Here is a 21,839-nt window from a genome sequence, read left to right as displayed (position 1 = left end):
ATTGTGAGAAAATAGTAACTACATAATTTTTATATTTATATTATATATATATATATATATATATATATATATATATATATATATATATATATATATATATATATATATATATATATATATATATATATATAATATATACACACACACACACACATACATACAGTGGGTTGCAAAAGTATTCAGACCCCTGACCAATTTTCTCATATTACTGAATTACAAATGGTACATTGAAATTTTGTTCTGTTCGATATTTTATTTTAAAAAAGGTGAATGTCCTACAGTGGCCCAGTCAAAGTCGTGATCTCAATCCCATTGAGAATCTGTGACACTATTTGAAAATTGTGGTCCACAAGTGTCGTCCAACCAACCTGAACAACCTGGAGCAAATCTGCCAAGAAGAATGGGCCAAAATCACTCCGACACTGTGTGCAAAGCTGGTACACCCCAAAAGACTTAAAGCTGTAATTGCAGCGAAAGGTGGCTCTACCAGATATTAATGTGTGGGGATTGAATACTTATGCAAGCAAGATATTTCAGTTTATTTTTCTTAAAATAAAGAAATAAAGTGTGTGTGTGTGTGTGTGTGTGTGTATAAAATCTTCCGTATTTTAATGAGATGGGAAGGCCTGCAAACTCCAGATTATAAAAAAAATATTTTTTGGGGGGGAAAAAAACAAAACAAAAAAAAACAACATTTATAGGGCAAATGTTGTACACAGTTTATACATTTCCCACATAAATATATCCACTTCCTGGTGTTCCTGTCAGACAGATGTGCCCTCCTAGGCGTATTGCTGTTGACACACACTTCACCCAAACAACACCACTTCTGTCGTGAGTTTGTCATCTGAAATAAGGACTTCAACATACACTTAAAATACAGAGAATACAAATCTGTGGGAACTGTAAACCAAGAAAACACAATTTTGGGGAAATTATATAAAATCAAGACAGTGGTTTTGTGTTACCTCAATGGATTTCATTAAAAACTCAAAGCAGGGTCTTCCAGTGCTGGCAAAGCACTTCTGTACAAGTGACACTGAACAAAAATGCTGGCATACTCGTAAACTCCATAGTCAATAAAATATTGCCTTTTGTCTACAGTGTTGCATTTTTTAAACATACATTAGGCATTACATGACATGTCATTTGTTGCCAGTGGTAGAATGGGCTCTTCCTATTTTTCAAAATTAATTTCAATTACCAGATAAGGAAGCAATTTGTTATCTTAGTACACTGCTCTGGTCTTAAGTTTAATTTAAACACAAACTGTGCAAGTTTCAGATCCACTCGTGTACATGCATATATACAGGGTTCAAGAAAAACCTTGTCCTAGTTTAATAAAAACCTTATTGAGTCTCCCGTTACCTTTAAATAGTTACACAACCATTTAGAGTTCATACACTCTACCCAGCTTAAATTGTAGTATGCAAATACCCTAAACTGGATAAAAGATAAAAATCACCAATGTGTGTATTCAAATACTCATTTTAGAACAAGAAAATGATGATAAAATCATAAAACAATTTATTGATATTTTAATAGCGCTCCATATACAAGAGCATCACTTTAATTGCAGGCTTGTATAGGACAAGTCTAGGACTATACTAAATAAAAAAAAAAAATTAGAAAACAAATATAATCTGTGATCAGGTTCAAATCTTTGTTGTCTAGGCACAACTGTTCCAAAATGTGGTCCAACTGTATAGAACGGACTCAGTGCAGGTACATAAAGCAATCGGTCAATAATTATCCTTCCAGCTTGACAGAATCCAGCATGGCTTGTGCTTCTTTGAACTCCTCCAACTCTGCCAAGTCTGCTTCATTTTCCTGCAATACAAACACACACATATCTAAGATTAAACCCACTAACTGACTTATTCCCCATTTACCATAGTGTGGTAATCCCCATAAAAGGCTTACAATTCCTCCTTCTGTCACCAGTTCTGAAGGGGTATTCCACTGGACTGTACTGCTGAAAATCAACAACAATGGCATCTGGCTCGCTCAAATTCTTTCTGGGTCATTTACTGTACAGATCCACAATGCTAGTTTGAGTTTATTATCCACTAACCATTCTTTAGTTGATCCTGGATTTGGAAATCTGATGTAATCTAAACAATAAGAAGCTTTAGATGTCATTGTAACTGCCGTTGTACATCCCTTACTGTTTTATGGGGTTTGCAGTGTTTAGGAGATGGTCTGGGTTCTACTGCTCCCACAGTGAGTTAGCCTGGCTTTGAGCTTGTCTGGTGTACCACAAGGGCCAAGACTGGACAGCATTCCACACTCCATTCGAAACATGTGACATGACATTTTAACTCTACAAACTCCATCTACTCTAGATAGATCAATTAAACAGACAGAGGGAGGATTTGGGGCTAACAGAGTTGAAAGGTTACACTGTCTCAATGTTAATGGCATGAGGAAGGCTTTTATAATCCCAGCACATAGGATTTTCTACACAAACTCAAAGCAGATGGAAAGAAAAATGACATCTTGATATTCATGCAAGAAAACCATTCAAGTGATTTCAAAACCCATAAATTCCATTCTCTTGCTTATTTGTATATATGTTGCCTGATCTTGGAACTCCTGGTTTTAATATGGTCAATTCATTTACTCAGATAATTTAAAAGTCGCCACATTTGAACACCTGACCCTAACCCTATTGGTTTTGCTCAAAAGAGCCAGCTACATCAGATTTCAGTATATTTCATACCTCTCTCAAGGAAGCATGTGTTTGAAAACAAAACACTGACTGTGTTTGTAGCATCTTGATGCCATATCAACTATTTCTATTTTTCTAAACTTTAAATCCATGTTTATTATCAACCCTCCCAATTATGGAATCTTATTTTTAAATCTTTCCTCCTATGTAATCTAAATAACAGGTTTTTATTGTTGTAAAATGCAATAATACAGGATTTAACAGCTTAAAATATTCATATGTCTATACCTCTCTCTATCTCTTTATATAAATAAATAAAAAATAGTGTTTTAAACTCAAAGCAGACTGGAAGGCTAATTAACCGTTTGTAACAGTGCTGGTAAAAAATACTTACTAATAACTGCGCAAGGTCTCTGCATGCTACTCCCAAGCGGCGCTCGCAATCAGGGATCATCATCTCGGACTCCTGCAAGACTTCAATCTAAAAGACACAAGTGGAATACACCAGTTACAGTAAAAACAATTGATGGAACATTGATGGAATACAACGAGAGTCTGGTGCTCATGTTAGTACCTAGAAGGGTTGACAAAGAGATAAGCTTTCTTGTTGATATTGTCAACATTTACTCCTTGGGACAGTTTTATTGCACTATTAATATGACCGACAGTGAAAGAATCCTACTGAAGTGATTAAGGAGGGGCAGCAAGAAGCGGGATTGGTGTAACTGAAACGTACACACCTGCGATTGGAGACAAGTTTAAGAAAAAGCTGCAGCCTTGATCTCTCGGTGTCAAGATGTGAATCCAACTGCATGTCCCCCAACTGCATGAAACCTACAGTTTGTAGTGGTTTGACTCCTCTTCATGGTCATATAGGGTTACAGTTACAGATGATTGTGGGAACTGAGCTTAAAAGGATTAGTTTAACTACTAGTGGGGCTTACAAAAGAACCACAACAATATACATCTGACCAGGTCAGGACCATGTTTGCACTAGTTTTCTAAAAGGATAATGTTACGAGTTAAAACACTTTAAATACACAATGTTACTATTTAGTTTGGTTTCCCCTGGAGTATATATAACTTTTAAAACAAAAACTGCTTTGTTGCAGTACAGGCCTGTGGCAAAGTGGCACGTGCAGATACAATGCAGTAATCGAACAAGAAACAACAGACAAGCAAAGCACGGGTGAAAAGGTTTCTGTTTATTTTAATCCAGGGGTTTGATAACCAATACACAATGATGTGTATTGCACAGTAAATGATAATGGGTTGCAGTCCCATTTACAATAAACAAGTATCCCACAAGGACAATAATGCCAATGCAAAAACACAAACACGGTCACCTCTCCCAGCAAGTGCTGTAGTGCTGGTCATGATTTTACAATGTTATTTTAGTGAACAGTCAGTGCGTTGTTGTCCATGTTTTGTGCTGGCCGTGGGCGACAGCTCCAGATCGTGTTTAGCCGTCTAGTCTAATACACAAGACGATATAGAGAGACTGTTTTTTCTTTTTTGTTTTGTTTTTGTCACTCATGTTCTTCTTGAATTAGTGGTCCATAATCAAAACAAAGGAAGAGATTGCGTCGCTTCGACCCCTACTTATACTGTCACTCATGACCCCTTGGTAAACTACTGCAGCTGCTACACCAATCCGCGGCTGCCACATCATTTCCCTTCCGGGTCAATGAGTCAGTGTACCGAAGCTCCGCTCCTCTTCTAAATGACCAACTTCCTTTTAACCACAGGAATGAAGTGTCAGGCCTAATAGTCCAGGGTACTCTGTTACCGTTACTTAGCGCCCTCTCAGGTCGGGAGGGAGATTTACCACCAAGAGTCTTTCTGTCACAAGGCCCTAAAGAAAGCAGAGAACACCTACATGGAGGACCCCAAAAGCAAACAGCACTCAATCAGTGGAGAGAACGGTTAGCACAACCTCGTTCTAGTAAGGATAGCATGAACGTGCTAACATTACTGGGAGAGAAAGTAATATCAATTCAATGTAGCCGTATAAATATAAAACGTAAGAAAAGTTCTAATAAAAAAGTCCTGTTCGTGTTAATAATCACAATGCAGAAAAAGCTACATGTTCCTATGCATATTTCTTACAGCTTTAAAAGTAATAAAGAAATGCTGTGCTCAGATAATATCACACGAATAATTACTGCATGAAAAATGTTATTGAGTTATTGATCACACCACGAGCTCGCTGCAGGAGGCTCCGTCTAAAAACAAATGGAAAGCAGAGATCAGCAGGTTCATATTCCTGATGCTTATCATGCATAAAAAGTTATTACTCAACCTTGCACAATGCATTAGGCTCAATATTACTCTCGCCAACCGCGCAGAATGGAATTTCTAAACTGGCACCGCTTGAGAAGCACGCTTTAACCAGTCTAATCAGAACCAGAAATTACCAGATACTCTTCTTGTTTAATAGACTAAGACATTATAAGAAACAACCCCCCCCCCAAAAAAAAAAACCCCACCAAATTCAATTCTGAATATGTATAGTACGTGCTTTAACAGTCAATAATAGCAAACAGATGTATACTGTAAAGTAAATCAGAGAAATTAACTTATAAAGCATTTATTCTGGAAAGCGTGTGCTTTACTGCCTCATAAGCATCCTACTGAGATTATAAGACAATGAAGTATTGATTGGTCAAAAGATTGCAGATTCATCTGTTCATTCTGAAAAAGATCAGTTTATTTAATCTGTCAAGTGCAGTCTTCTTAAACATCATAATACTCGAAATGGCATTTAATAGCATCCATATTATATGTTAATGTCCAGAAGAGTATTTTATACAAACACAGAAATGTAAATGCTTTAAAATAATACTTACGCACAATTGTTAATACTGGTTTTGTTGTTTATTTCAGAACATTTGAGTGTGGTGCAGACTAGTGTGTGGTCGTCAGACTGAACTGAGAATCCCAATCTGCACAATATGATATTTTCTTATGCTGTCTTACTTATGGGACATCCTGCATATCATATAAGGGCTTTTCACACTAGCTATTTCGAACCCGAGATGAAACTGTTTTACCAGGGTGAACCCACCACTGACAAAGTATGGTTGAGAATTTTCAACCCAGGACGAAGCGCTCAAATGCAACAGGGTCACGCTCGCCTCAGGTTGAAAACGCACATGACACTAGCCAAAAACAAACGACAAGGGGCAAGGTTCACAGCTCCCCGTGCAGGTGTAAATAACAAACAAAAATGGCAAGAGTGTTCTGGAGCAATGAGGAGGTCCAGGAGTCTTTGGGCAAATGAAAATATCCAGCAGCAGCTGGATGGAACAAAAATAAACTTAAAATTAGCATCCAGTATTGCGACTGTTGTCGTAGTAACCTGGAAAGGTCACGTCTTGCACGGAGCACACGCTGCTGGAGCCTCCTCTGAGCTTGTTGAACACGAGACCTCCTTCGCAAAATAATTTTTAAAAGTGAAAGCCATGTCGGGAGCCATGTTGGATATTTCCTCCCAACACTGTGTTAGACACGGGTTGAAAATATGCAGTGTAACACGGTCCTGTCCAATCTTAACCTGAGAATTGTAGAACACAGCAAATGTGAATACATGCAGGGCTGAACTCGGGAGAGTCAACCCGGGGCCACTCCGACTCAACCTGGGTTTTGGTGGTGTAGTGTGAAAAGCCCTGTATAATGTAAAGAAACACATACATATAACTCATATGGATTGTTAAAACTGAACTAAACAACAAATAATGAAACAGCTTATTGAAGAATCTTTTGCTTGCAAAGGCGGTACAGCAGCTTCTCTCTTCCCAATATTAAACGTTCCTTAGCAATGATTGTGCTTTATTATGATGTGAAAAGGGTATTCAGGAACAATCACTGTTTCAATGAACTACCCTCTGTATTTGTGATACCCTGCTTGAATATGGAATACATATATACTCTAAGTATTTAAATGTTTCTAAAGAAGCTGGGGAGGTGGGGGAAATCAGACTGTGATCATCTTCACTGCATTAGAAGATCCAGGTTTCAGCAGAAACACAATCTGTATTACTGTTTGGCTTCTAACAGTGCACAAATATCAGCTAAAAGGCCACAGAATCTTTTGTGTCATTTGTTTCCATTAGAACTGTCTATTAAATGTACAGATTGTGGAAAGTGGAACTGGATGGCATGACACAAGACTGTGACCTAAGGGGTTGTATGAACCAGTGGATCAAGACGAGCCAACAGACGGAGAAAGAAATAAACGACATTATAGAGGAATTCACAAAACACAGAATAGAAGCAGCTCAAAAAGGAATTATTTTACAGGTTTTAGCTAGTGAATACATAGGACTTCATATTAGTTTCTTCAAGTAAATATCTATTTACTTTATTTCTTGACACCATTCACTAAAGTGAGTGACATCTGTCATTGGTGACGGTTATTATACATAACGTAACATTGCATGTACTATACCAGTAGAGGAAGCAACGAATGGCAGGGGGTTAAAACAAATGCAGCCTCAGAACGGTTCATTTTTATTGAACAGTACCAATAATCAAAGATGGATAAAAGCATGTCATACAGCCATTTTGTAATGTGAAGACACTCTCAAAGCATCATCATGCGTACAGCTAGCCTTTGAAACAAGGTGGTAGCAGGGTCAGTTTTCTGTTTGTAAAAAAAAAAAAACATTTTTTGTACACGTGTCCTTGTTAGAAAGTTATGTCAAATCCAGTAGGGCTGTCATGCAGAATGCTTTGAGCTTGTCAACAATACATCCAATATTTAAACACCTGACATATTGTAAGTGGCCAGTTACTACAGTAGCTGTCTATTTTTGGAAGGTATTTTACACTAGCCATCCATAGGCTTTATATATTTATTGAATGACAGCAATAAAGTCACAGGCTCATGTCTTTATTTAACCAAGATCACCCTTTGTAAATTTGCATTGCTGCATTTCTAATCGACAACAGTTTGGTATCTTGGTGTTTGTGAAATTAAATGTACCAGACTTGGGAAAATAATACCAATCCATGTTATTAAGGCTTCATTTGATGCCTTTTTTATTATCATTGTCTATTTGATTTTCAAGGTTTACCTAAAAATAAGTACCAAACATCAATAGTCCATTTCATTTTAAGATGCAGAGTCCTTTGTGATATGAGCTTTGCAACATCTTCTGTGAAGCAGAAGAACGCAGCCAGACACGGAACTGAAGCACATGCAAAACACCTAAAAACCCTTTCAATGCCTTGGAGTGATCCCATCACTAGTGGATAAGGAAAGCCATAATAAAATATTGATTCTATCAAATGAATAACTTGATTGCAATTTAAACCCCTTAACCCCCTAACTTAAAGCATTTTAAGTTTCAAACATTGATTTTTTTTGTTCTCAGCCCTAAAGCATTGAAAAATTGTACTTTAAATCAAAACGTGTGCATTTATAGAGTAGCTGTCATTTATCTTATATATTCTGGTGAACAGTAATCTCAGGTTCACATGCACTTCATTTTAAGATCACAAAAGGTGAAATAAAACATTTTAACCAGATCATTACGCTAAAAAGATAACCTAAATGTTAACAAAGGCTTACACCTTCCCATGATAGCATTATAGCTGCTTACTTTGCTAACAACTCCACATATAAAATGTTGATATGCAGGCTAGCTTTTTGCAAATATATGTTTCACACACTTTAGCTTGTGGACTGTCACTCACATGACTGAATAGTTTGCCATATAAATGGCATCTCACACATTTGTAATGCAATATTAAAGCTGTGTCACAACGGGAAGATGGCAGATGCGACAGATTTTGATAGAGGATTGACTGTCAGTGCTTAGTTGGCGTGTTTCACAAGGTGAAAGTTTCATATGTGCTGACTATGTGAGCCATTGTAGAGAAATTACTTCCCTGTAGATTTCCATCCAAACTTCCCGGAAGGATCTGGGGGTAGCCAGTCGTATATCCGTTACCCAGATACAACTCAGTCACGTTTTACCGCTCTTGTATTAAGAATAAAATCAATCCTCATTATATATATACACACACATACATACACACACACACATATATATATATATATATATATATATATATATATATATATATATATATATATATATATATATATATATATATATATATACATACATATATATATATATATATATATATATATATATATAACAAATTAATGCACTTACCCATCACAAGCGATTTACGACTCCATCACCACTTTTGTGATACAACGCCCATCTCTTCAATGTTACAATTTGTTTAAATATTTGTCACAGCCTGCTTTTTTTTTTTTTCTCTCTGCATGCCAAATCAGTCTGAAGCAGCTGCAATTAACGAATTAATTAACAGACAATAAATATGACCGCTAACAAACCACACGCCAGTCTCGACTGCTCATGAATATGCGTGACAGTGGCAATTTTATATTTTATCTTTAATTATACGTATTTGTTGTATTTTACTGTTCACGGTTTTTTTGTGGTAAACAGATGACCCTATGCAGTTACACAGCGCTTCCTCCAGTTTCACCTGACGAAAATGCAACCAAAACAAAGCGAATAGACAAGCTAGGGTAATGCAACAGTTAATCAATAAACAGTTTTAGATACTGTGATGTATTTTTTTTAAATCTGTGATCTTTAGTTGTTTTTTGTGCATTTTCATATGCAAGTGAACTGTGACATTAGGGCCTTATCGAGCACTATATTCTGTAATTTTTAATACTGACTTTGAATACTGTTTTAATTCTGGAACTGCATCTTTCTTTTACTAAACTACACTACCTTTTACGTTGTATGCAGTTCTGTGCATGGGTAACATTTTGATTTGATTTTGCCGTTGGGTCGTTAACAGGGAATTTTACATACTGCTACAATACGTATCAGATTTAAAAGTATGTACTGTATTACAATCCACGTGTCGTCTCTTTTGGGAAGTGACATTTTCATAATCACTGTTATGAATTAAAATACTTCTGTTGAAAATATTGTACTGTACCAACAAAACCAACACAGTACATCTAAATGGAAGCTTACTTATTTTAAACATACTTTTCAGATATGTATTTTTGATATTGTATAATTTTTGTGTTCCCTGAAAAAAGGTTGGAACAGGCCAAAATGAAATAAATCTGATGTGTCACACGCGTTTAACCATTACTGAAGTCAAAAAAATGTTCAGGTCGGATATGCGAGTGCTGACTGTAATAACTTTAACATTACATTTCTAACAACAGTGCTTACAGCTACAGAACGAATACATGAAGTAGAAATTAGGAAGCATGTGTAAAAAACAAACAAATCAATCAGAAGAGCTACAGGGGACTCTAAATAAGAGGCATCCTGGAAATTCTTCCTTATCCAACCGACAATCCAAACACACTAACGAGCAATGAAAATGTGTTCACAAACCACAACCCACCCTCATTAAAAACAGCATTGTTTAGCATTTTAAACATCTGGATCTTATTAGCTGCAGCAGGCAAATATTTACTGTCTTAGATATTACTTTACTTTCCTTCAGGCCTTAATACCCTACTTCACCTGAACTTTCTAGATTGTTACAAATGACTGCAAATGTGTTTTAAATAATAATCAAGCCATAACAATTTTGCTGCAGTTAATTTTTTATCAGAATCATGCACAGCATACTTAAAGCAAAGGCAACATTAGCAGCTCATTATTACCTTGCATTCATGATCAGTTCACAACTGTACCCCTTTGTAAGTCTTTGTTCTGCATCAGTACAGTGTAACATCGCATATCCAACCTGATCAATTAACCGCCTCGCTAAATAAATGAATATTAAAAGTAGGCTACGAGAGTAATGGCATTGGCAGCAAATGCAGCTTCTGCAATGGAAACAGAAAGAAAGCGTTCTAGCAATCAGCCTTTTAGTGCGTTCCCCTTTAAGAGAGGCGGGCTGTGTGCGTGTGTCAGTCAGCTGCGTGTAGCAGTGACGTTTCAACACAATGAGAAAGCTTTGTGTTGTACAATGTGTTTATATGATGGAGCGCACGCTTGCAGATATTGGCAGTGTGTAGCTTTTAAATGCATTTGAATTAAACACAGCAAGCTTCATAAACGCAGTGCTTACCATCCATTTGTTTAAAACAGACGAAGCAATATTCAAACCGAGCAGCTTATCAGCTGTGGGCAATATCAAGAAAGAGCACAAAGTACCGTGACAGTTATTAAGAAAGCAGAAACAGGAAGTCACAGACTTCTACAGTGAAAAAAGAAGCCATCAGTTGCAGGTTATCTAAATCCGACATTTTCACATATCCGCCTATACCACAGGTCGGATATGCGACGTTGTTGTGTACTACCAAACCCTACATACCATGCACTTTGAGATAGTGCTGCCTGTTTTAATCAAAAGTATGAAGGACTTTAACACTTGAAGCAACAATTTTCTATTTATTCTTCATTTCTGACAATCTGAGGTACAGTCAGTGCTTCTGAATCCAAGTTCCACATTAAGGAGCAAGGAAGTTGGGATGTCAGTCATCTATTACAACTCGTCTTATTGGCAGAATTACACCACAATGACCTTGGTTAATCTTGTACTGTAGGGTTCTTTCTAATTCGCGGTTACCAAGTCCCCAAGTTCCATATAGGAAAATTGGACCAATAAGGTAAACCTTAACAATGATATGCAATAAAAAAAATACAGTACTTATTGGCGATACTGATTATCCCCACAGATATGCTAACCTGGAGATTTGTGCATGTTTTTATTAGGCTCATTCTTGCTGAAAGAATATGGCTTCAACTAGACTACACCTGTAGATGTACTGGGCATAGTATTTATAAACCAGTAGATTAGCAAGTCTCACAAAATCATCTGTTGAAGTGGAACTACCGAAGGAGAATACATGATAACGGTGTGCAACACCAGCACCACTGACCGTATTCTGATGACTCAGAGTTGCACAATGAAATAGTTCAGAAGATGGCAACACAAAACTATGTATATTACACTAGCTGATAATCACCTTGGACTTCAAGTACACCAAGCAGGATGTTCAGCTATGCAGTTTCTTACTGTTGCAAAGGAAATGACATGGCAAAGGAAGGAGGAGGACTTGGGTCAGTGCAAACAAATTAGTAGCATGTGTTGCTAATTATAATATTAATTAATTCTTTACTTGTTTTACATATATATATATATATATATATATATATATATATTATATATATATATATATATATATATATATATATAATATTTTCTTTTAAAGTTACAATATACAATTAAATTATTATATTAAAATGAGGTCTGCAGTAGTTTTTGGTTGGGTTGACAAGGCATTTACTGTGGTGTAGTTTCATCTTTGGGTAGTAACTAAAGGTCTGGGGTAACCTGCACTCAGTACCTGTCACTTTCAATCCCAACATGAGAAGCTCTTGTGTGATGTCAATTAAAAGACAAATAATATTGTGCTTTAAAAGGAGAATAACCATACTCCATAATACAGAAAATGCTCAGGGGCCTTTTTTGTGTTGCTCTCACTTAGAGCCGATAACTCCATTCCATGCAGACAAACATTTAGTAAACATGAAATCCATCACGGAAATGGTTTGAGATTACCTGTTTCTTAATCACGTATTCATCACCAGCTTCAGCTTTCATTTTCTCAACCTTTTCCGCTTGCTGCTGGGTCTCTCTTACATACATCACCTTTTCTTTTGCTAATCTAAAAACAACAAAAGAGAGAAAAAACAATATCAACGATTTACTGTCATTTCCTACAACTGCTTGTGCCTATTATTGCCACATAGATTGTTTTATAAAACATTGCTATTTTCACTCAAAATAAGGACAGATTCTTTATTTGTTATATTCATTCGTTATTTAGTTTCATTGGAATTTAGGCACTACTAGATGGTTAGAACCCCACCACACCATATTAAAAACCACTCATTTGACCAATAAATAAAAAAAAAATAATTAATGTCTATTACAGTACGGGCAGATAGTGATCTGCAACATTTTTAGATTTGACTGAATCCTATTGCTCTTGCTTCAGAATAAATTAATACATTCAGTAATTGTTTAATAAAAACTCATCATGCTGCAGTTACCTTTGCACCTTCCTGAACTACCATTTCAATTATGTCACATAGCTGCTTAGAAATCAAAAGGGAAGAGAAATACATCTAGCATATGTGGGCTGGGGTTATAATATTGCATTAGGATTTATTTAAAGACAAAAAAAAAATAGGTACAAGTAACAAAGAGGTTGGTGTAAGTATGTTATCATGATTCAAATTAAATAAAATCTAGGTTTGATTAGCATCACCTTGACAATGTATTTTACAGTGGCTAATGTTAGCTGAATAATTAAGAACTCAAGTGTTATCGTATCATAGTCTCACTCCTGTATACAGTAGCTACCTAGCAATTAGGAACATTTTAAAACCATTTTAAACTCTTGGAATTGAGAAAGATCCATGTCACGGTAGACCAATACATTTGTTGAAATGCTGGAAGATGCCTGTTCAGTTTACCAACCCCTTTTTCAGAGCAATTGTCATCCAGCTGTATTCCCACCATAGCATTGTTCAGTATTGGGCTGGTATCAATTCTAAACTCCAGTCTGCCACTGTTCTGTCTTTAGTTCTTACACTGATGCTATAAATCTGCCAATTTACAACCCAGCTGCATGCTCATTAGCTACGATCCGTGGCGGTTCAGCTCCTTTTTGCTCATTCCACTAATCTCCTGTCTTTACTCCATTTATTTGCCACTTTTGCTGCTGCTCCTCCACAAAGTACAACACTGCCCCTTCTAAGATTAATTGATCATCAATTTAGTTCTAATTTGGACCAAGTCAGGTGGTAAATGGGCCACTTTTGCTTGATTGTTAGTGAAATATGTGCAAGTACATTGATAAATTTTGATTATTTATCAATTACCACCAAATGAACTAAATCTATTGAATAAATTCCAGCCTGATTGCCATAATAGAGTTTGAAAATATCGCTATTGATAATGATTCTGGTTAATAGTCTTTTCCGGCTGCGGTTGCAGAGTTGTCGGAATGACAACAAAGAATTCATTTTTCATGAAATCAGCTGCGTGCGCCTGAGCAATCCTTCATTAATCAGTTACATTATGGACCTGCTCCTCTGTAATGTGTGTTGCTTTGCTCAGAAAGCCTAAAACACTTTGTCATATTTTATGTCAATTACCAGTAATTTTAATATGTTTCCATCAAGGCATCTTGTAATAGTTAGCATATGCTAAGGCAAGCGCCTTAAGCCTCCTTGAGATGAGTTATATTACAGTTGCGGATGTTTAGCGAGGCAGTCTAAGGAATGCAAATAACTAAACGACAAGCTAATGAAAAGGATGTCCCTTGATCTTAATTTCTTATTTTCACAGGCTAAGCCACTTCTATGAAGGGTGGAGCTGAGCTTGTTTTAAATGAATCTGCCACTGTGTTTTCCCAAAGTTAATGGAAAAGCAGCTCTCTGGAAAATAGAAAAAAAAAAAAAAAGAATTAGACTCGACACACATTCAGCTACTTTAATACTGTATTTTTGAGCCATGTAGCTGGTGCCAGTTCGAATGACAAAACTAAATTACTGTTGTCATTTTATTAAGGGCATCCGCTGTGCAAGGCGCTAACTCAAATGTGCAAAATTGCAGGAAAGCCATGCACAGTATTTTTAACTTCCAAAGGAGGGGAGGGAAACAGTGGTATTGCTTTGCTTTACTTTCCCCTGTGACTGCAGGTCTTGCCCAAGGTCACACTTTGGTAAATGTGCACCCAGCAATGGTTCAGAATTATAAACGATTTAGTCTAGAAGCCACTGTTCAATGAATTCTATTTCAGTAGAGAAATAGCTAAGACACACAGAGTAGGCAAGTTCCATCTATTATTTATTATTAATTAATAATAATGATCATATACATTTTACCCTTACAACACATTAATAACTACAACTAATGATGCTCAGATGGAATAAATGGTTTTTATGGTCTTATATTCATTATCTTTGAGACAAATAAAAATAGCAAGAATATCTAAGACAAAAAAACGCTAAACAAACCAATTGTGAAACCACTGTGATGGAAACACTGTCTTTGATCGCAAGACAATAATGAACAGCACTTGTTTGATGGAATTGGAGCAAAAGCACTTAAATTGCCTCTCCAAACACTATTTAGTTTTAATTAATTGGGACAGACTTGTAAAGGTTTGGGTCAGAACAGATTTGCCACATTAGTTAGGCAATGTTTTAAAAAGCAGCGGCAGTATTTTATTTATTTTTCTTTTTATTATTATTTTTGGCAGCAGTTAAAACACAGTAATAAGAACCAGAAAAAGTACTGTTGCACAGTATGTATGGTAATAACTCACTAAAATAATTTTTTTTTAAAAAGTTAATTATGTACAGTGTTCAAATTAGATATGAATCAAAATGGAGCACAAACCAAAGAAACCACCACGATGAACCAATTAGGACAAATAAGTGTTCATACTGGACTCTCTCAGATATGAATGGAGACAACTACTATTTGTGTAGTGATAACATCCATACAAACTGACCAAAGAAAGTCTTCACATGTATTGCATCCCCTAAATGAATCAAAATTGCTTTGAGAACAAATTAACTACAGCAATCAAAAATGTATTTAGATTGGATTACTGAAAAATATGACCCAGAAGACAACATGAATTCAGATACTCTTCTGCAATTTGGTTTGAGAACGTAAATTATTTGAGAATGCTACACGCTGCGATAGATGAGAGATTATATATATATATATATATATATATATAATATATATATATATATATATATATATATATATATATATATATATATATATATATATAATTCCGTTGTAGTTAAATAAATTTTTTTTATTTTTTTTTGACCTCTGCTTAAATGAATGCTTTTAAAACAGCTGCACTTTGTAATCTGAACATAAAATGTCCTTGTCTTGCCTGCTTTACTGAAATGAGCACATGGCTTCTTTAATCTTGCTCCTTTGTTAAGTGAGCTCCATTAGAGTTATTAACAGCCACTCCCTTGTCTTTTTATGATGTCTGCAGCCATTCTGAAAACTATTTACAGGTTTTTATTGTTTCCCTTCTTGTTTAATGTTCTTTTTTTTGTAACTCATGTCACATTCTATACTGATCTTCACACTGTTATTCTGTCATGACACACAAAAAAAAGAATACTGTTATCTTCCCAAGAAAGACAGAACATGGCATTTTGAAGGCATGGTTTACTTTACAAAATAAAACTCTGACAGTGTGTAAATCTAATCTGTAGCATAACCAGGCACCGAAATAAACTTCAAAACATTAATCTTTACAATGTTTATAAGTATATGAATACAGACCCATTAACTGTTTTCAATTTGCAAACATATGCCACAACTTCTACAGTAAGTTCAGTGTACCACCCCTAGAGTTACAGGTTTGCACCATCTGCAGCACACAAGCACTGTACAGGTAAAATATCACACAGATGTTTAAAATCACACAGCACAAAGTTTACCCACTTCACCATGGCAGAACCAGACCTGACCTACAAAATGAGGCAAGTAGAGAAAACAGACAGTAAAATGGAAATGGCCCTGGCAGAAGGCGCTTCCTTAGAAAATCAATACATCTTCCCCCTATAGGTTTGTGATGTAAAATTGTTTTATAATCAAGACTTGTAGATTTGCAATTATGGTATGTCATTGACATTTAAACAGGAGCGTTAAGACTTTTAAAAGGTAAGCTAACACAATTGCAATGTGAACTGCCCTAGTCTCATTCTAATCTACTGATGTCAGTTTTGTTTAAGCAGCAGGCCAACATCAAGGCTGCATTGGCATGTTGCAAACACACTGTGTACACCTTACGTAGGCTGTAAACTATTTACAATCAATTCCGAATTACCAGAATCAGACACATTTCCCTCTTGAGTATGCCATTTCTTGCCTCTGAGCCTTACTGCAAGCGAGACTTTAGTAGTTGTGAGCTTTCTATGCAAAGCGTTTAAATAAACATTGTAAAGTCTTAATAAACCAAGTGTGGAAAGCAGACAGCCTGCCAGTACAGGTCAGACGCTGTTTTGAGGTAGGCTTTGACTCTGTCAAATTGGAAGCATACAAATGAAGTCAATTCTAACGACCATGTGTAAAGCACTCCATGGTATAAAACGTGACACATACCGGGCAAAAAAAAAGGTTAAACATAAGATTTGAACTCATTCATAAATTCTGAGGTGCAGTGAAACTATAGCAACTAAGTACGTATGTACGTATCAGCCCAGGTTGTCTTGGTTAAACGGCATATTTTTTATATTATACAATGGGAACACACTTCTGTGAGAAAACCAGGATTAACTGCATTTTCATACATTAGCCACACACACGTCTCTGTATCCATCCTGAAATGTGATACAAGCTCAAATCCTAGGGGCTAAGATGTCTATACATTTACTATACAATATCATGGTCAATTCTGATAAAGGCATAAAAGCATTGTAAATTGATTTGATAGATTTTCATCTTTGTATTTATTTTGTACTGTTACACAATATTGATAATCCAAAATAACCTACAACTTCCAAAACTGTCACACAGGTTTCAGAAATGACATGCTATGTGCAATCTCTTGACTACTTATATTAAACTCATACAAAAAAAATAAATTAAACAAACAAGTAAAAGCTGCTATGCTGGGAAAAAATCCATTGTTCTCGAAGTTCACAGAAACCTGCTCTTGTAATCTCAAGCGGTCTCGAGGTCAATTAGGTCTTGTGACACAACCTTTTTTTTCAAAATATGGGTCAACTGGCAAAATGTAGTTGATGTCAAAAGGACAATCTTGCAAACCATTGCACACAAATAGTTCTTGTTACAGGCTTTCCTCTGTGATACCATGCACAGTATCATGATATTCAAGAATATCACGATACTAGGGACCTTATGTCCATGACATGTTAAATGGCTGCCAAATTCCTTTTTTTCGCAAGTACAAAGTACATAGGATGCTAATACACAGTTACTAATGCTACAGAATGGTAGAATGATTGCTGATTATATATATATATATATATATATATATATATATATATATATATATATATATATATATATATATATATATATATACACACACACACAGTTTTCTACTGAAAACATCTTCCAATGTATTGAAAAGGTCATTGCCACCAACTATAATTGTAATAAAACTGGTAAGAAAGTGCAACACAGTGTAAGAGACACCATGTTCTTTATTTCGTACATATAAAAAGAGAACTCTGGCGTTTCGGCCAGCTTCTTAGTTGTTACATATAACTATGTTATTAAAGTCACATAGAACATAACACTTCTTTGACTCTATACTTCCAGAAAGTAAAACAACTAAATAGAGTGTAATGCTAAACTAGACTAGCCTGATTGATTCATGTATGCTAAATGTCTCTGTCAAAACGTCCCAGTGCACCTTAAATAAGAACAGAAGACATTTCACTAGTGAGAGGAGGCCATTTGGCCCATCATGCTCGTTTCTTTGTTAGAAATCTTGCAAAGAAAGTAAATTAGACAAGAGACAACCATTGTGGCGACTATAATAAACTGCAAGTGCTTTTTATTGCTTTCATGCTGAACCTGCAGCCGTCTGCATTAGCAGACTTTTGCAGTGCCACTAAAGCTTCTAAAGGTCCTGTGCTTTCCTCTGCAGGTGAAGCGTCACATTGATCCTGTGATCTGTATGGAAACAAATATTTATAAGTCTCCAATTATTTTACCCCCGATTTTCTCCAAATCTGGAATGCCCAATTATTATATCTTCTTCACTGCAGCAACTCCCCACACAGCTCAGGGACCCGAGGCTTAATGGGCGTCCTCCGATCCCACGGGACGATCAATGTCTTTTTACACCCAGGAACTCGAGAGCGGATGTCTGCAGACTACCGGCCTCTGGACGACAAAGACCAGCCCGTCAAATCTCCGCTCCCAAGCTCACCCGTAGGGGTCGCCGCAGAGCAGTGAAGAGAAACCGTCTAAGACAGATCCCATCTCCCCAACCCCGAGAGTGCCATCAAATTACAATTCAAAACACAGGAGTTTCACAGTTGAGTAAGCTTACTTTATATTGTTTTTAAAGTACAAAAATTACAAAGTTATGTTTTAAAAGCTAAACAAACCCAAAATAAACAAAAAAACAGTTTTGAAAAATCGTGATGATTCTGTTTTTTCTTTTACCCCAATATCAGATAATAACATAAGAAAGTTTACAAATGAGAGGAGGTCATTCAGACCATCTTTCTTGTTTGGTAGCATATTGAACCCAGAATCTCAGGGTCCCAGGATGTCAGCTTCTACACCATTACTGGGGAGTTGGTTCCAGACTCCCACAATTCTGTGTGTAAAAAAGTGCCTCCTATTTTCTGTTCTGAATGCCCCTTTTTCTAAAGTTCTGAATGCTGTCTAGATCATTTTGAATGACCTTTGCTACTGCAACAGTGTTTGCCACTCCTCCTATTTTTGTGTCGTCTGCAAATTTAACAACTTTGCTTACTATACCAGAATCTAAATCATCAATATAGATTAGGAAGAGCAGGAGAGTGTAATGTAGGATTGTGGTATCATGACATATGTAGGTATTGATATACTGTGGAACACTATTCCCTACAATGTGAAATATTAAAAGTAAATCATTAAAAAAAAAAAAAAAAAAAATCCAGTGGAGTTTGGGTAGCCGCCATGGGCTATGATCAAATCCACGCAATGCCTGCACTCTTAGCTATGGCAATCCGTTATAAAACTCCAACCAACTCTAGACAGCCAAGGCTTTTACAAACCAGCACACCTGTGTGTACTCATACAGCTGGACTGAAGATTGAAGATTGTGTCTTTGATCAGTGTTTCCACACATCATTCCCTCTCTCATAAACACAAACACTAAAAGAGATTCATGCAAAATGATCACCTGAATAGTGTTTTTATCCAGCCAAACAAAACAACTTGCAGTTTGGAAGGAAATCCAATGTGTAAATGTGATATTCTAAGCTTGGCTTGATTCATGCCAAAGCTGCCCGATTCCAGCCTTGCTGAAGGCCCCCAGATCATCACCGATCCTCCACCACATTTCACAGTGAGTGCGAGACACTGTGGCTTGTAGGCCTCTCCAGGTCTCCGTCTAACCATTAGACGACCAGGTGCTGGGCAAAGCTGAAAATTGGACTCATCTGGGGGTGCTTCAGCAAGGCTGGAATTGGGCAGATTTGTCTTTGTGAAGGACACATGAATCAAGCCAAGTACAAGGTTGTCCTGGAAGAAAACTTGCTTCCTTCTGCTCTGACAATGTTCCCCAACTCTGAGGATTGTTTTTTCCAGCAGGACAATGCTCCATGCCACACAGCCAGGTCAATCATGGTGTGGATGGAGGACCACCAGATCAAGACCCTGTCATGGCCAGCCCAATCTCCAGACCCGAACCCCATTGAAAACCTCTGGAATGTGATCAAGAAGATGATGGATGGTCACAAGCCATCAAACAAAGCCGAGCTGCTTGAATTTTTGCGCCAGGAGTGGCATAAAGTCACCCAACATCAATGTGAAAGACTGGTGGAGAGCATGCCAAGGCATGAAAGCTGTGATTGAAAATCAGGGTTATTCCACCAAATATTGATTTCTGAACTCTTCCTAAGTTAAAACATTAGTATTGTGTTGTTTAAAAATGAACTTATTTTCTTTGCATTATTCGAGGTCTGACAACACTGCATCTTTTTTGTTATTTTGACCAGTTTTTTGCAAATAAATGCTCTAAATGACAATATTTTTATTTGGAATTTGGGAGAAATGTTGTCAGTAGTTTATAGAATAAAACAAAAATGTTCATTTTACCCAAACACATACCTATAAATAGTAAAACCAGAGAACTGATCATTTTGCAGTGGTCTCTTCATTTTTTTCCAGAGCTGTATATATAGATATATGGAAATTCTTTTTGTTTTACTTTATGTTTTTTTTTTTTTTTAAGCTAACTTAGACGCTGTAATACAAACACAAAGCTGAGGCTAATAAACTTAAACAACAAATATATATTCTTTTGGATTGAGAACCTCTGTGTTGGATCAGTTATGATTATTGATTATTACGCTTCAATAACCTCTTTGGCCCAGAATGCGCAAGAAGTTGAATTTATTCTATGGAAAGAAGATAAACTACATGAAAAGCAGCATTAGCTTCTTATTTGTTTAAGATTCTACACAAAACAGTTTTATAACGTTATAAAATACACAGTTAAAAGATTATGTCACTATGGTTTAAGAACTGCCGTTTTGTGTAGAATTTTAAACAAATAACGAACTATACTAAACCGATGCTACGACTAATAATAATAATAATAATAATAATAATAATAATAATAATAATAATAGCCAGCTCAGCATCTCCCCTGATCTTTACCCAAACAGAAACAGTCCAAGCTGCCTTTTCAGTCGCACTGTTTGCTGCATCACGGCTGTTTCCCTTACGTGTTGCCATTACCGTTGAATCGGGTTGGGCCAAATACTGTAAACTGCACGACTGAAAATGACACTTCAAAGATTAATCGCCTTCAACACTTGTCAGAAAATGTATAACTGCACAGGTAATTAATACTTGACCAAAAGCATCGGTCTGGATTTGAAGCCTCTTGCACGTTGACTGCCATGCATCACCAGGAATATGTGCTCGAGTCCGCCTTTAGGCAAGGCCAAGCCGGCTACTGCCCATCAACACAGCGAAAGTGCATTTTGCAAACACTTACCGTTTAACTACGCCGGTTTTAATTTTAATTTGTCGTACTCGTGGATCCGCCATTGAAGTATATGAAGTAGGTTTTAAGACGCTAACGCAGAAACTGTCGTTGCTCCGCTTGTCTGATTCAAATGAGTTTCCTTTCACAGCGCATGCGCATTGAGGAACTGCATACGCACTATTGAATCAGTAGTTTTGAGAAGCACGGATGTCTCACCCCGGGACCGTATGGGAATGTATTTAACTGGGTCATTTGTTTTGGGTTCTTATCTGTGGAAATATGACTAAGTTACCAAAGTGGTTATGTTTACGTAGTGTGATATAGTTTGCCTACTTGTTGATGTCTACTGAGGGCGGTAGGAGGACGTTTGTTGTTAGTTTATATGGCGAGCCAAAT

At 36.5% G+C, this 21,839-nt stretch overlaps 1 protein-coding gene across 1 annotated transcript; it reads right to left on the bottom strand.

Annotated features, from left to right (window-relative positions):
* Positions 1–1,504: 1,504 nt before the first annotated feature.
* On the bottom strand, positions 1,505–21,608 carry LOC121305218 (tubulin-specific chaperone A-like). Its single transcript, XM_041236764.1, has 4 exons — positions 21,453–21,608; positions 12,266–12,371; positions 3,066–3,152; positions 1,505–1,830 (listed from the first exon to the last, which is right to left on the bottom strand). Exons 1-4 carry the CDS (start codon positions 21,503–21,505, stop codon positions 1,750–1,752), a joined length of 327 nt encoding a protein of 108 aa, XP_041092698.1. The 5' UTR covers positions 21,506–21,608; the 3' UTR covers positions 1,505–1,749.
* Between the last annotated feature and the right edge of the window lie 231 nt (positions 21,609–21,839).

Source organism: Polyodon spathula, chromosome 2 (genome assembly GCF_017654505.1).
Source record: "Polyodon spathula isolate WHYD16114869_AA chromosome 2, ASM1765450v1, whole genome shotgun sequence".
Classification (NCBI taxonomy): Eukaryota; Metazoa; Chordata; class Actinopteri; order Acipenseriformes; family Polyodontidae; genus Polyodon; species Polyodon spathula.
The sequence above is the reverse complement of the archived record's forward strand: the minus strand, read 5'-3'. Positions and strand labels throughout refer to the sequence as shown.

Coding starts and splice junctions, on each gene's coding strand:
- LOC121305218 (XM_041236764.1), bottom strand. CDS start 21,505: ATGGCGGATCCACGAGTACGACAAATTAAAATTAAAACCGGCGTAGTT. Junction 3,153..12,265: donor AATACGTGATTAAGAAACAG/GTAATCTCAAAC, acceptor TGTGTCTTTTAG/ATTGAAGTCTTGCAGGAGTC. Junction 1,831..3,065: donor GAGACCTTGCGCAGTTATTA/GTAAGTATTTTT, acceptor TTTGTATTGCAG/GAAAATGAAGCAGACTTGGC.